Source organism: Dendrobates tinctorius, unplaced genomic scaffold (genome assembly GCF_039654945.1).
Source record: "Dendrobates tinctorius isolate UK_male_01 unplaced genomic scaffold, ASM3965494v1 ptg000184l, whole genome shotgun sequence".
Classification (NCBI taxonomy): Eukaryota; Metazoa; Chordata; class Amphibia; order Anura; family Dendrobatidae; genus Dendrobates; species Dendrobates tinctorius.
In genome coordinates, this window is record NW_027361851.1 from 782828 (window position 1) to 799754 (window position 16927).

Sequence of the window (16927 nt, forward strand, 5' to 3'; positions counted from 1 at the left end):
ATAGAATGATTAGTAATATATTTTTCAGGGCATGTAGGCTGCCCTTGTTCATAGGTCTCGAAATCACAGGTCCCATTTACACAAGACAATATGCTGCCGAGATCCATGATCTTTTGGGCTGCAACCAAAAAAGAAGTGTTTTGCTCATTCATTGAGCGATAGGCAACTTGAATAGACTGCGAGATTGTTGTGAAATGAGTGATCCTTGGGAATACTCTCTTATTATATTATTGCAGTGTAAATGTACCTTTAGAATAGTACTGATACTGAAAATTCAATATAGCTACTACTTAAGTCAATTTTCTGATCTAAATCCATAATAGTGTGATTGCCAGTGACAAAAAGAAGCTAAAGAAGATGCGCATTACCCACATCTTAAATGCAGCTCATGCTTCATGGGAATGCACAGGAGATGTCATTGACTATGGCCCTGACATCCAGTACTATGGCATTACTGCAGAAGATTGTCCTGAATTTAACATGAGTGTATATTTTCGTCGAGGTACACAGTTTATTCATCAAGCCCTTAATACATCCTCTGGTAAGTATAGTAAAACATTTAAATGAAAAATCTTAAAAGTCTTTGAATATCTATAGCATCTGTAGAAAAATGTATTCCTATGTGCATTGTGTTTTTAAAAAGTTAACCATAGCCAAAATCTGTGAAAAACCGTTTACATTTCATTGTAGCCTAGGGGTCTGAGCACCCGCTGCAGTTTTGTTGTGTTTTTTTCTGTTCACATTTGTCACAAGGACTGAAAGATTTCCTAGGGTCAGCAATGTGAGTGAGAATCCTGAAGTCTCGAGCACACGTTATTTTTCCTTGTTGATTTGCAACAGATCTATATCTGCAGCATGCCATACTAATGAATGAGGGAAAAAAATGGAACAAAAATGCATGCATAGTAATGCATCATAACTACATATAAGCAGATTTTTAGAAACTCCATTTTGCCATCTGATCTGAAATTTCCAAAAAATTAGAATTTTGGCGAATACATTTATACTAATCTCCATACTGCAGTTCGTGTTTGATCAACTTAGCTGTCAGACGTTCTCCGAGATGGAATGAATCACAAAGCAGGGGGAGATGTCCACAACGGCCGGCGAAGTACTGTACTTGTCCTGTGGGGTTCCTGAAGATAATGCGGATCCGTCTTCTGGCAACAGCGGTCTGTCTCCGGCACCTTTCACTGCCCCTAGTCCATATAATGATGTAGTCGGGAGAATGTGGGCCACCACGCCGTCTGCACCCACTGTGGTCCGGCGGATGTACGCTGGGGAATCCGGGCGCGAGTAATAGTCCCGCACACAGTCTCTTTTGGGTGGCACGCACATAGTTCTCACAGGTCCGGATCGTCTGGCACCTTGCTCTGTGGTAATCGACGGGCACACTGCACCTCTCTCCTTACAGTCTCTGCAAGCGGCGGGGGTGGCGGTGTTTGGGTGCGGGCCTGCGCTGCACGGATGCTCTGGGGCCAGAGCACTCACTGCTCCCTGCTGCGCGCTGTCTGTTCCCGCACGTGCTTCTGTGGTACCCCCTTAATTACGCCTCCTGCTTCCGTCTGTAGGGATTTGTCCAGTCCTGAAAGCTTTCCCCTGGACAACAGAGGAGACAGCCCCGACAGTTCCGGAACTGGCACAGAACAGGTACCCGCGGTATGGTCCTTCTTCTTACACTTAAACTTTCCAGGAGACAAAGCGAGAGGACCCCACTGACTATAGGAGCTTACAATCTACAGAAGAGATAGAAATGATCCCATTGACCATAAGAGCTTACATTCTACAGAAGATAAATGACCTCACTGACCAATAGAGCTTACACTGTACAGAACAGAGGGAAATGACCTCACTGACCATAAGAGCTTACACTCTACAGAAGAGAGAGAAATGACCCCACTGACCATAAGAGCTTACACTCTACAGAAGAGAGAGAAGACTCTGCTCACCATAAGAGCTTACACTATATCCCTTTTAGAAGTGAATCATTCAGTGAGCTTTTTCCAATGGCAGTTTGTAATTTTTTGACAATTGCAAAACTCGTTTTTACCCTATTTAATCTTACTTGCATATTCTCTCCAGTTACGCTAGGTTGGATGGTGAACGTTGGTGGACAGCCATTTTCAGGTCTCTCCAGAGATGCTCAATTGGTTTAGGTCAGGGCTCTGGCTGGGCCAGTCAAGAATTGTCACAGAGTTGTTCTGAAGACACTCCTTTGTTATTTTATCTGTGTGCTTAGGGTCCTTGTCTTATTGGAAGGTGAACCTTTGGCCAAGTCTGAGGTCCAGAGCACTCTGGAAGAGGTTTTCATCCAGGATCTCTAAGTACTTGGCCGCATTCATGTTTCCTTCAATTGCAACTAGTCATCCTGTCCCTGAAGCTGAAAAACACCCCCATAGTATGATGCTGCCACCACCATGTTTCACTGTTGGGATTGTATTAAGCAGGTGATGAGCAGAGCCTGTTTTTTTCCCCACACATACCGCTTAGAAATAATCACCAAAATGTTCTATCTCCATCTCATCAGATCAGAGAATCTTATTTCTCATAGTCTGGGAGTCCTTCATGTGCTTTTTCAGCAAACTCTATGCGGGCTTTCATATGTCTTGCACTGAGGAGAGGCTTCTGTCGGGTCACTCTGCTATATAAGTGTCTTGCTAAATTTTCTCCCAAATTAGGTTATTTACCTTAACTTACGTAGCGCTCACTGGCATCCCAACCAGGCAAAGATTATTGACAATCTTTTATTTTAGCAAGCAATCATTTTGTTTTACATAGCACATGAATAGTCTCATTGATTTAAAAACGACAGTTATGACATGAAAGATTTCAGCATCAATAATAATTACCGAGTTATTGTAGCATCACCCTTCACATCGGGGGACCTCGATCAGCGGGAAGGGGTTTTCCTCGGTCAGCATCACAGACTAAGTGCGTCCACTTGAATCGTCTGGAAAGTCCCTACCCGCTGAGGAGGTCAGTACTTTTTATAATATTAATTGGAATGATCACGCACTGACATGCGCAGTAACTTGTTTTTTTTCACATTCCTCCTTTATCTCAGCTGGTTTGGTTCTCACATTCCTCCCTTCCAACTCCCACAACAATGCCTGAGCAGGTGGTTGCTTTTCACATTCCTGAGTGTGTGCTCTCCTCATGGTAGGAAAAGTTCAGATTCCGGTCACAATCCATAGTATCCAAATGGATGTTTCAATGTACTGCAATCACTACCTTATTGACTGGATGCCTATCTATACCAGTCTCTCACTCATGCATATCCCATTTGTATCACAATAAGGCCCGACTGGTGGAGGGCTGCAGTGATAGTTGACTGTGTGGAACTTTCTCCCATCTCCCTACTGCATCTGTGGGGCTCAGCCACAGTGAACTTGGGGTTCTTCTTTACTTCTCTCACCAAGGCTCTTCTCCCATGATTGCTCAGTTTCGCTGGACGGCCAAGTCTAGGAGGACTTCTGGTGGTCTTCCATTTAAGGATTATAGAGGCCACTGTGCTCTTAGGAACCTTGAGTACTGCAAAAGTTCTTTTGTAACCGTGACCAGATCTGTGCATTGCCACAATTCTGTCTTTGAACTCCTTGGCCAGTTCCTTTGACCTCATTATTCTCATTTGGTGTGACATGCACTGTGAGCTCTGAGGACTTATATAGACTGGTGTGTGCCTTTACAAATCAAGTCCTATCAGTTTAATAAAACACAGCTGAACTCCAATGGAGGAGTAGACTCATCTCAAGGAGGATCATAAGGAAACGGACAGCACGTGACTTAAATATGAGTGTCTGAGCAAAGGGTCTGAATACTTATGACCAAGTGATATTTCAGTTTTTCTTTTATAATAAATTTGAAAAAACTTCTACATTTCTGCTTTTTTTTCAGACAAGATTGGGTGCAGAGTGTATATTAATGAGGGAAAAAAATGAACTTTTTTGTATTTACCAAATGGCTGCAATGAAACAAAAAAGTGAAAAATGTAAAGGGGTCTGAATACTTTCCGTACCCACTGTATACCTAGAGCTACAATTTCAATTGGCTCTTGTAGCATTATAGATTCTATAAAGACATATTTGTTCACCTCCCATTGTAATAATGTCCCCCATCCTGGCCTGATCTTGTAAGGGTATGTGCACACGCTGCGGATTCCGCAGTGGTTCCGCTGTGGTTTTGGCCGCTGCGGACCCGCAGCAGTTTTAGCTGCGGTGTACAGTACCATTCAAATGAATGGTAAACAAAAACTGCTGTGTAGACGGTGCGGATAAATCCGCGCAGATTTCCTGCGGTTTTGAAACCGCAGAAAGAATTGACATGTCAATTCTTTCTGCGGAATCCGCAGCGGTTTCCTATCTCCACCATTGTGGAGATGGTGAAACCGCAGGACCAAACCGCAGGCTAAACCGCAGATAATCCGCAGGTCTTTTGACCTGCGGTTTTATCTGTGGTTTTTGCAAAATCCGTGCGGATTAATCCGCAGCGGATTCCGCAGCGTCTGCACACACTCTTATACTGTGACTATTATCTAACTAGATTATGGCCCGATGCTATCGCATCGGGAGGATGCGATAGCATCACACCTCTTTCCATGTTAACCCTCAACACACACACTCCTCTCACCTTTCACCATCTCCACTCACTCTTTCACTCCACATACGACCCCTTCTCTCACTCCGTCTCTCATACTCACGCCGTCATCGCCGCTGCTCCACGATCCCCGACATTTTCTTCCGCCGGCGCCATCCTGGATCCAGACGTTGTCCACGCCGGTGACATGTTCTTGCTGCTACGCCATCTTGAGTATCGTGAAATCCCGCGATAGTCAAGATGGCGTCGTCGGAAGAACATGTCGCCGGCGTGGACGACGTCGGGATCCAAAATGGCGTCGGCGAAATCTCTCGAGTTTTCGCCGACGCCATTTTGGATCCCGACGTTGTCCTTGCCGGCGACATGTTCTTGCGGCGACGCCATCTTGACTATCGCGGGATTTCGCCGATCCAAAATGGCGTTGCCGCAAGAACATGTCGCCGGCGTGGACGATGTCGGGATCCAAAATGGCATCGGCGAAATCTCGCGAGTTTTCGCCGACGCCATTTTGGATCCCGACGTTGTCCTCGCCGGCGACATGTTCTTGCGGCGATGCCATCTTGACTATCGCGGGATTTCGCCGATCCAAAATGGCGTCGCCGCAAGAACATGTCGCCGGCGTGGAGGACGTCTGGATCCAGGATGGCGCCGGCGGAAGAAGATGTCGGGGATCGTGGATCAGCGGCGATGACGGCGTGAGTATGAGAGACGGAGTGAGAGAAAGGGTCGTATGTGGAGTGAAAGAGTGAGTGGACGTGAGTGGAGATGGTGAAAGGTGAGTGGAGTGTGTGTGTTGAAGGTTAACATGGAAAGAGGTGTGCGGTGACGTCACCGGTTACAACTGGACGGAAGTTGTTACAACCGGAAGTTGCTTAGGGCATTTATTATTATAGATAATATTCCTTCCTGTAATACTGTTCTTCATCCTGTGCCCCTTCTAAGTATAATGTCCTAAATATCCTCCATCCTGGGCTCCTTCCAGTAATAATGTCCCACATCCTTACCACCCTTCCTGTAATAATGTTCCCCCATCTTGGACCCCTTCTTGTAATAATGTGCCCCATCCTGAGCCACTTCCAGTTACAATGTTACTTGTTCTGCCATTCTTCTCCAACATATTTAAAAAAAACAAAAAAAAAACAAGTGATTCCATTTCATCTGTCATAGCTGTTACAGAGGTCGGCAGTTGACTTTGCCATGGCACCATGCCAGCAGTGACGTTATGTGCAATCCATGACCGACACGTTAACCTCTTTGAAGTGTTAGTCATTGGCAACGTGTATTGGGCCTCACACACATTATGTTCAAATTGTGATATAGTGGTACTCCCAGACTCAAAATGGCTATGCAACAAGTATAAAGCCTGCCAAAAATTAAAAGCAGGATCATCCATAAACCCTTGAATGCACCAACTGTATTGCGTCATTCAAATATTGTGTACAAAGTGTAGTTGTGGTACTCCTACCCTCTTAAACAGTCTGTACACATTGCAAAGCCTGCCAAAAAACACTAGCTGGGTCATCCATACACACTTGAAGGCACTAACTCTAGTGCCTCTTTCCAATATTGTTAACAAAGTGTAGTTGTGGTACTCCTACACTCATTAAAGCTCTGCACACAGTGCAAAACCTGCCAAAAATTACAAGCAGGGTCATAGGTACAACTTTGAAAGCCTCAACTTTAGTACCTCATTCAAATATTGTGAACTAAGTGTAGTTGTGGTATTCCTACACTCATAAAAGCTCTACACACAGTGCAAAGCCTGCTAAAAATTACATGCAGGATTATTCATACACCCTTGAATGTACCGACTGTAGTGCCCCAGCCAAATATTGTCTACAAAGTGCACCTGTGGTACTCTTACACTCATAAAAGCTCTGCAAACAGTGCAAAGCCTGTGAAAAATTGGCAAGTAGGGTTATCCATGCACTCTTGAAGGCACCAACTGTACTGCCTCATTCAAATATTGTGAACAAAGTATAGTTGTGGCAACTCTACACTCATAAAAGCTCTGCACACAGTTCAAAGACTGCCACAAATTACAAGCAGGGTCATCTAAACACTCTTGAAGGTATCATCTGTAGTGCCTAATAAAAAATTTAAGAAAGTGTAGTTGTGGCACTTCTTCACTCATAAAGGCTTTGCATTAAGAAGGGTCATCTAGTCATCAATAGACCCTTGAAGACAACAGGCAGGCCTCATTCAAATATTTGAAAAGTGTAGTTGATATATACCTTCACTCAAAGGCTTTTCCCAAAGTGCCAAGCCAGGAGAAAATGAGAAGGAGGGCACCACCTGATTCATGGAGCCTGACTGCCAGGTGCCTGGGTTGTAGGTGACCTGGCTTTGGTAAGTGCCAGAGCCCCCGACATGTAGAAATTGGCGACAATTCCCTGTTACCTGCACCATCGCCTGCTCCCACGTAAGAGGTGGGGAACCTCTCAGGGCTGGTAGCCCCAGCTCGAGGAGCTTCACTCAGGTCTGTCATGAAAGGTTAAACCTGCTCCCTTCGTTCTCATATCACACCCACCCATGCCAGCGATGTTGCACCTTGTAACAGAAAGCATGTAATACTTTATGGATGACTAATTTTATTCAGACATTTTTTGGAACGCTTTTTTGAAGTGTTATATGCCATTGAAATATAACCCAAAACAAACACTTAATACTCTATAGATGACTAATTAAATCCAGAAAAAAATGTGAACGCTTTTTTTGTAGTGTTATACACTCACTGGCCACTTTATTAGGTACACCATGCTAGTAAGGGGTTGGACCCCCTTTTGCCTTCAGAACTGCCTCAATTCTTCGTGGCAGAGATTCAACAAGGTGCTGGAAGCATTCCTCAGAGATTTTGGACCATATTGACATGATGGCATCACACAGTTGGCGCAGATTTGTCGGCTGCACATCCCTGATGCGAATCTCCCGTTCCACCACATCCCAAAGATGCTCTATTGGATTGAGATCTGGTGACTGAGGAGGCCATTTGAGTACAGTGAACTCATTGTCATGTTCAAGAAACCAATCTGAGATGATTCGAGCTTTATGACATGGCGCATTATCCTGCTGAAAGTAGCCATCAGATGTTGGGTACATTGTGGTCATAAAGGGATGGACATGGTCAGCAACAATACTCAGGTAGGCTGTGGCGTTGCAACGATGCTCAATTGGTACCAAGGGGCCCAAAGAGTGCCAAGAAAAAATTCCCCACACCATGACACCACCACCACCAGCCTGAACCGTTGATACAAGGCAGGATGGATCCATGCTTTCATGTTGTTTACGCCAAATTCTGACCCTACCATCCGAATGTCGCAGCAGAAATCGAGACTCATCAGACCAGGCAACGTTTTTCCAATCTTCTACTGTCCAATTTCCATGAGCTTGTGCAAATTGTAGCCTCAGTTTCCTGTTCTTAGCTGAGAGGAGTGGTACCCAGTGTGGTCTTCTGCTGCTGTAGCCCATCTGCCTCAAAGTTCGACGCACTGTGCGTTCAGAGATGCTCTTCTGCCTACCTTGGTTGTAACGGGTGGCAATTTGAGTCACTGTTGCCTTTCTATCAGCTCGAACCAGTCTGCCCATTCTCCTCTGACCTCTGGCATCAACAAGGCATTTCCGGCCACAGAACTGCCGCTCACTGGATTTTTTTTCTTTTTCGGACCATTCTCTGTAAACCCTAGAGATGGTTGTGCGTGAAAATCCCAGTAGATCAGCAGTTTCTGAAATACTCAGACCAGCCCTTCTGGCACCAACAATCATGCCACGTTCAAAGGCACTCAAATCACCTTTCTTCCCCATACTGAAGCTCGGTTTGAACTGCAGGAGATTGTCTTGACCATGTCTACATGCCTAAATGCACTGAGTTGCCGCCATGTGATTGGCTGATTAGAAATTAAGTCTTAACACACAGTTGGACAGGTGTACCTAATAAAGTGGCCAGTGAGTGTATATCACCAAAATGTAACATAAAACATGTAATAATCTGTGGATGACAGTTTAGTCAAGTTTTTAGCCCCCAAAAAAGAATGTGGTCACGTGCAGCAGCTTTATATTTAGCAACGTACTGCAACACCCTAATCCCTGCCCTGAGGCTCCTGCAACTGTCCCTAGGCTAAATGCAGAATGTATCTTATACAGACAGCAAATCACAAGATTAGCCCTTAGAAGGACTGATAGGCCGGAGTCACACTGGCGGGGAATACGGGCGAGTGAGAGGCGCTAAAAGCACGCATTAGACAAGTCTATGGGTGCGCAAAAAATACGGATTACACACGGACCACACATGTGACTTGCGAGAAATACGCACCCGGTGTCTTTTAGCAAAGCCGGCAATTCAGTGCGCTATACAGTAAACTCACACTGACAGGTTTAATAAAGAAATGAAAGAATAGATATAGACACATAGAACACATATATATATATATATATATATATATATACATACATGCATTCTATGTGTCTATATCTATTCTTTCATTTCTTTATTAAAACTGTCATAGGGCTCCATTATATGTCCATTTTGCAAGCCTGCGAAAAAATCTCGCCATATGGATGCCATACGAATTACATACGGATGCTTACATGCGCAAAATACGCGACCACACCTTGATTACGGATGACATACGGAGCACTGTTTAGGGGCCATTCATCCGTATTACGCATGTAAAATACTGACCGTATTTTGCGTTGGTTAGTGTGACCCCGGCCTTAGTGTGATGGTTCAGGATCAGTGCCAGTATCAAAATAAGAGGACTCTAATTAGTTAAACAGCGCACATACAGGCCTGGATAACTGTTCTCTTCCTCCAATCAGAACTGTCCCTGAGCTGTGCAATGGCGTCAGTGAGCTGAGAGTGGCAGCGCTTGTCCTTTTATAACCTCTAATGAGCTAATGCTGCCAGCTAATCAAAGTAATATCCCTACCAAGATGGCTACGGCATTACAGCTACTGGCAGGCAATCCCCGCATGTTTATTGCCTGTGTAACAGGTGCCAAACCTGCTAACGGAGGCTCAAGCTTCAAATCCAAGCACCAGGCAATATTCGTTGAGTGCCGAGCACATCTGAGGACCCAGATACTGTATTGATATCCGAGAATCACAGAGCACGCCCACTCATCCCTAATAAAGAGATTACAGATATCAAGTGTGACAGTCACTGTCACAGTGTATGAAGGGAGATACATGTCACTGCGTATACTACAGTCAGTGATGTAGAACCAGATTGTTTTTTGCCTCCAGCACGCCAAGTGCTGAGAAGGTTAATGTCAAAGTTACAATGGACTAGTTTTATGTGAGCACCCATAGAGTGGGTGGGAGGGTGCTCACCGTATCCCCTCTTACAGAGCCGACACCGAAATGTGTGCTAGCAGGACCTGTGGTGATGTCACGATCATGTGATCACCACATGGTCTTGGTTAAATACCTGGACATGTGAGACAGTCTGGGTGATGTATTGGGAGAGGAGGCAATCCCATGTGACCGCAGAAAAAATAGAGAACATTGCCAGGTGTCTGCAGGTGGAACCTGCAGAGAAAGGACTCTGATGAACTTTGTTTTGTTTTTTATAGAATCATAGAATCGTAGAGTTGGAAGGGACCTCCTGGGCCATCTGGTCCATCACCCTGTTGAAAGCAGGATTTGCTAAATCATCCCAGTCAGATGTCTGTCCAGCCTCTGTTTGAAGAATTCCATTGAACGAGAACTCACCACTTCTCGTGGCAGCTTGTTCCACTCATTGATCACTCTAACTGTCAAAAAGTTTTTTCTAATATCTAATCTGTGTCTACTCCCATTCAGTTTCATCCCATTGCTTCTAGTCTTTCCTTGTGCAAATAAGAATAAAGATGATGCTTCTACAATGTGACAGCCCTTTAGATATTTGTAGACAGCTATTAAGTCTCCTCTCAGTCTTCTCTTCTGCAAGCTAAACATTCCCAAATCCTGCAACTTTTCCTCATAAGACAGGGTTTGCAGACCGGTCACCATTCTGGTCACTCTTTTCTGAAATTGCTCCAGTTTGTTGATGGGTTTTTCCATTAACCCGTTAACGACCGTCGATACGCCTTTTAACGGCGGCAGTTAAGGGTACTTATGCCTCAGCGTCGCTTTTTAACGGCGCTGAGAAATAAGTGTATAGCGCACCCCAGAGTTGGAATTTCTTAACGGTCTCCGTTACCGGGGGTAGCTGAGACCCCAGAGATCATGATTCGGGTCTGTTTTTACCAACCCTAGTGCTGTAATCAACGTTATTAACGGTATAATGGCAACCGCAAAAAAAAAAGTCAGATTTCCCATTTAATTTCTCTCTCCACTGATGTGATCGCACTTCAGAGGTGAGAGAAATAAAGTGGGTAAGGAGAGTATTCAGACCCCTTTAAATTTTTCTATTTGTTTCATTGCAGCCATTTGGTAAATACAAAAAAGTTAAATTTTTTTACTCACTAAAGTACACTGTGCATTCCATCTTGACTGAAAAAAAACGAAACAGAAATGTAGAAATTTTTGCAAATTTATTAAAAAAGAAAAACTGAAATATCACATGGTCATAAGTAGAGTTGAGTGACTTTTGGTTTTTTAGGGTCGAGTTTCGTTTCGTGAAACCCGACTTTTCCAAAAGTCGGGTCGAGCAAGATCGGCCGATTATAGGGAAAAGTCGGGGTCGTCCCGAAACACGAAACCCAATGTAAGTCAATGGGGAATAAAAGTCGGCAGTGAGAGGAGGACAGGAAACACACCTACAGTGCCCATTTGAATGCCAAAAGCATCAATTCTTATTACTTAAGCTTGTCAACCTTAATTTACTTCATAATACTAGTTACGCACTGAAAAATGGGGGTTATTTGGCTAAAGTTGTGGGGGGGTAGGGCTGGCTCCAGATTTTCATGTGCCCTGGGCGAAAGAGCGCCCCTTTAACACATACCACAACTCATGATGCTCCGATACGGCAGAGAAATAGCGGTATAGTACAATGAAAAATACTTCACTTTTTACATCTCATGACGAGGCCCATCTATTTCTCCATACAGAATCATTGGTCCCATATAATGTTTGAAACAGTATATGATGAGCTCCACATAATGCTACAGTATATGTTGGTCCCCATGGATGAAGCTCTACTGTCTTATGGGCCCAAATAATGCTCCAAACATAATGGGCCCCATTTCTAATGCTCTAGTGTATAATGGGCCCTGTAAATGCTGCTCCAGTGTCTGATGTCCACCTTTGGAATGTTCCAGTGTATGGTGGGCCCCATCTATCATTCTCCAGAGTATAGTGCTCCCCAAAAATTGCTGTCCCAACATTGAAAACAATGAAATAAGTCTCCTCGCTAGGGAATCCCTGTACTAGTCTGGACTCCTCGTCGTCCCCATCTTCCATCTCACTGCACAGTATTTCAACCTTGCAAGTGCTGTGATCCTGAGCAAGCAGGGGGGGCCCACTCGTTGGCGACGGCACTGGCACAGGGCCCCTGATAGTACGGTGGTGTGTCTGATGGCGGGTGGGCCGAACCTGCACTTTCATCTGCAGCTTCCTCTTTGTCACCGTGTAAGATGGAACTGTATATGGGAAGGGTAACCTGAGTTTCATCAGGGTCAGATTCAGGCCGGGTAGCGTGCGAGGGGAATGTAGTGGTCTGGGTCAATGTACCAGCAGATTCATCGAGCAGTGGCTGGGCATCAGTGCACTTGTGTCGTCCCCAGGAGTACGGTCACCACAGTGGCATTACCTTCCTCCTAGGGAGTGTGATGTCATGCTTGGGAGCAACGAAGGATCTCTCTAGCAGGTTAACTGATTGGGCGGCGTTATTCCCACGAGTCATGACCCTCCAAACAGCGTTCATGAAGGCAAAGTGTTTGTTTTACGTGGACAGTATGGTTGCAAAGCTGAACCTTAAAGGAATGTCCAGAAGGGCACCACCAGGAGTGGAGCCTACGGTTAAATTCGACTCCACCTGGGAAACCTCAACCATGCCAGCTACAGAAAAGATGCACACATTGCAAGCTTAATTCCGTTAACGAACGAGACTCCGTCATGCCCCGCGGTCCGAGTCCGGCTTACTAGAGGGACACGTGAGGCTCTGGCACATGAGATTGGCCAATAACTGGTGTGTCATGCCCTTATATGTCCGTGGCTGCATGTGCGCTACACTGAAAAGGCCAGCGTTTGTCGCTTACAGGTGCAGATAACCCGCTGAACAACGTTAGTGATGGGGATCACTGATTACAATTATTACCTGCGAACGATGATATCCCAGTAAGTGCAGGTCAACCGCAGTTCCGGAATTAGGCCTAACCATCATTCCTAAAAAAATGAAAAACTTACGTGTGCAAACCACAGGTGCTGTAGCTTGCTTAACAGCTCGCCAGCCGTTCTCACGCCCAGTATGGATTACACGTGATTGCACAAAGGTGAGAAAGGGTACCGTATCCCCGGATAACATGTATGGATAGCGTACACATTCAAAATATATGTCTATACATCAGGAGGCAGGCTCAGACGGTGTCAGGCACAGTATGGATTTGACGGCCCAGACTACACAGCGGAGGAGCAGGGAGAGGTAAAGATTGCAAATGCTGGGGCCCTGCCCAAGCAAGGGGGGCCCACTCGTGGGCGTCGGTACTGGCACTGGGCCCCTCATAGTACGGCGGTGTGTCTGACGGCGGGTGTGCACCACCACCGTCAGAGACACTTGATTGCACTAGGAGGGACCCTGTGCCAGGGCCCGCGCCCAAGAGTCGGCCTACCCACCTGTCCAGGGCAACGGCACTCGCACGGTGTCGTGCACTAGGTGGTGACCCCGGCCATGGCGGGGGAGGCAGCACAGTTAGGGAGTTTTAGAAAGTGGCATATGTTGATGTTGGACATTCAGCTGATGCAAAAGGTGAAATAGGTCAAGTCCCAGGAAGAGGTGGACCAAAGCAAGCCATTTTTCTATCACCCTATGTGTCATCAGGGGAAGGTGGGACAAAATCCTTGGAAACCCATGCATGGTTCATTTTAATGAAGGTTAGATCATCCACATTTTGGGTTGACAGACGGGTCCTTTTTTCTGTCAGGATTGATCCAGCTGCACTGAAGACTCTTTCCGATAGCACACTTGCAGCTGGGCAAGCGAGCTCCTGTAAGGCATATTGTGCCAATTCAGGCCAGGTGTCCAATTTAGCGGCCCAATAGTCAAAGGGGAATGACCTGTGTGGTAGAACATCGATATGGGAGGAAAAGTAGTTTGTAACCATAGTTGACAACTGCTGTCTCCTGTCACTTTCCATCGATGCAGTATTACCAGTTGTGTGAGCGGTACTTGAAAAATCAGTCCACAACATTGTCATGAAACCCCTGTCTCCAACGCCACTTCTGCTGTGTGCACCACGAACACCTCTGCCAAGCTGCCCCCGGCCCGTACGGCTCGTGTGAGAACCATCACCGCTGCTGTGTGCTGGGAATGCCTCAAGCAACCGATTTACCAGAGTTGCTTGTTTATTAGCCAATATTAGGTCAAGGTTGTCCTGTGGCATGATGTTTTGTAATTTGCCTTTATAGCGTGGATCCAGGATGCTCGCCAACCAGTAGTCGTCATCGTTCATCATTTTGGCAATGCGGGGGTCCCTTTTTAGGATCTGCAAGGCATAATCTGACATGTGGGCCAATGTTCCCGGTGTCAATGATGCACTGCGAGTGCTGGTTGGAGGAGCACTTTCTGGAAAATCCACATCCCTCCAGTCACGCACAAACCCTGTACCAGACATTTTCACTTGCCCCACGAGATGCATCCTCCTCCCCTAAGTAATCATCCCCATCATCCTCCTCCTCCTCCTCCTCTTCTTCCTCCTCCTCGTCCAGGAGAGGTCCCTGAGCAGACAATGGCTGAATGTCATCAAGGATTCCCTCCTCCTCTTCCTCCTCATCAACATTGGCTGCAGAAGCCTGCTCCTTAAGGTGCGTCAAAGTTTGCATGAGCAGACGCATAAGTGGGATGCTCATGCTTAGGATGGCGTCGTCTGTGCTTACCAGCCGTGTGCATTCCTCAAAACACTGAAGGACTTTACAGAGGTCTTTCAGCTTCGACCACTGCACACCTGTCAACTCCATGTCTGCTCTCAAAGTGCCTGGCCGTGTATCCTCCCACAAATGCATTATGGCCTGCCTCTGCTCGCACAGCCGCTCCACCATGTGCAGGGTGGAGTTCCACCTTGTTGCAATGTCGATAATGAGGCGGTGGTTGGGAAGGTGGAGCAATCGCTGCAGCTTCTGCATACGAACGGAGTGTACAGGCGACCGGCGGATGTGCGCGCACAGTCTTTGCACTTTCTGGAGCAGGGCTGTTAACTCCGGATAATTTTTGAGGAAGCACTGTACCACCAGGTTCAAGGTGTGAGCCAAGCAAGGTATGTGGCTGAGTTTTGAAAGGGCTATGGCTGCCACAAAATTACGGCCGTTATCACTAACTACTTTGCCTGCCTCAAGATGTACACTGCCCAGCCATGACTCAGTTTGTCGCTTCAAGTACTCGGCCAGCACCTCGGCGGTGTGTCTGTCGCCCAAACACATCATCTGCAACACAGCCTGCTGACGCTTTCCACTAGCTGCTCGATAGGGGGACACCTCGTGTGCAACAGTGGCAGCTGCAGATGGAGTGCTCGTACAACTGCGCTCTGTGGACGAGCTTTCGCTTCTGGAGGAGGAGGAGGGTCGAACGCCTACAGCCAACTGTTTCCTATACCGTGGGCTAGGCAGCACTGTCCCACCACCGCTGTCCCCTGTGGACCCTGCATCCACCACATTAACCCAGTGCGCAGTGATGGACACGTAACGGCCCTGGCCATGCCGACTGGACCATGCATCAGTTGTGTGGTGCACCTTTCCGCTCACTGACTGCTTGAGTGCATGAACAATGCGGTCTTTCACATGATGGTGGAGGGCTGGGATGGCTTTGCGAGAGAAGAAGTGGTGACTGGGTAGGTCATAGCGTGGTACTGCATAGGCCATGAGTTCGCGGAAAGCTGCGCTTTCCACCAACCGAAAGGGCATCATCTCAAACGAGATTAGTTTGACAATGTGGGCGTTCAAACCCAGTGTACGCGGATGAGAGACTGAGTACTTTCTTGACCTACTCATAGTGTCTGGGAGGGTGAGCTGGACTTGAGAGCTGCATATGGTGGAAGTAGCGGGGGACAGGGCGGACTGAGAGAGGGTTGATGATGGTGATGGAGTTGTTCTTTCTGATGGCCTAGAATCAGTCTTTCGTTGATATAACAGTGGGATTCCCTGACTGCTGTGGCCTTGCAACGACACCTCAACATTTGCTGCTGTGCTAACCGGTGGGCTTACAGTGGGGGAAACAATGTAGCGTTGCTGACTACCTTCGTTGTGATCAGTTGCACATGAGGTTTGGTGTTGTGTCCACGCTTGCAAGTGCATGGTGGTTAAATGTCTAAGCATGCAACTGGTATTCAAATTTTTCAGATTTTTCCCTCGGCTAAAGGTCTTTGCGCACTTCTTACAGATAACCTTGGCCTGATAATGAGGATTTTGTTCAAAAAAGTGCCACACTGCACTCTTCCTACTTTGGCAGACATTTTGCGGCCTAGCACGCTGTGATCTTTTGACCCTCTGGACAAGCTGTCCAGCAACTCTTGATTTTTGGAACCTGTCTTTGGAGTGCTCCAGGCCTGCCAGATAACAGCTGTTGCGATGTCGATGTCTGCTGTGGATGCTCCTCATCTGAGCTATTGTAAGCAGCACCCTCTTCCCCCAATGGATGCCAATCTGGGCCAACAACTGGGTCATCCATCACCTCCTCTTCAATGTCATGTGCACCTTCCTCTGTGTCAACGTGTATGGTGGTATAGTGTGCGGGATGGGGCACCTGAGTCTCATCAGGGTCAGAATCTGGCTCTGAACACTGCGAGGACAATGTAGTGCTCTGAGTGAATGTACCAGCAGAATCATCCATCAGCGGCTGTGCATCAGTGCACTCCATGTCAGATTCATCTTGGCCTGGGTAATTCACCATTTCACTTGATAATCCAGGCATGGTATGTGAAAACAGCTCCATGGAGTAATCAGTAGTATGGCCTGCGTCATCCTTCAATCTTGGTTGGGGTGAAGGACACAAGGAAAGGTGTGGTTCATGAACATGAGCCTCCAATGACGACTCAGTGCTTTTACTTTTTACAACTGAAGAAGAGGAGGCGATAGAGCTGGAGGCTGAGTCAGCAATGTAAGACAAAACTTTTTCCTGATGCTCTGGCTTTAAAAGCAGTTTGCCAACTCCTAGAAAACTAAGCCTTCGAAGCCTTATGGAGCCAGACGATGACGCAGGCTCAACACC

General features: G+C 46.6%; 1 protein-coding gene across 1 annotated transcript in view; it reads left to right on the plus strand.

The window, feature by feature from the left end:
• Positions 1-16927, plus strand: part of LOC141055105 (dual specificity protein phosphatase 13A-like) — a 60383-nt gene that overhangs the window by 11616 nt on the left and 31840 nt on the right. The window contains exon 2 of the mRNA XM_073552059.1: positions 324-541. Coding sequence (XP_073408160.1) covers positions 324-541 — 218 coding nt within the window. The remainder of the gene's footprint in view (positions 1-323; positions 542-16927) is intronic.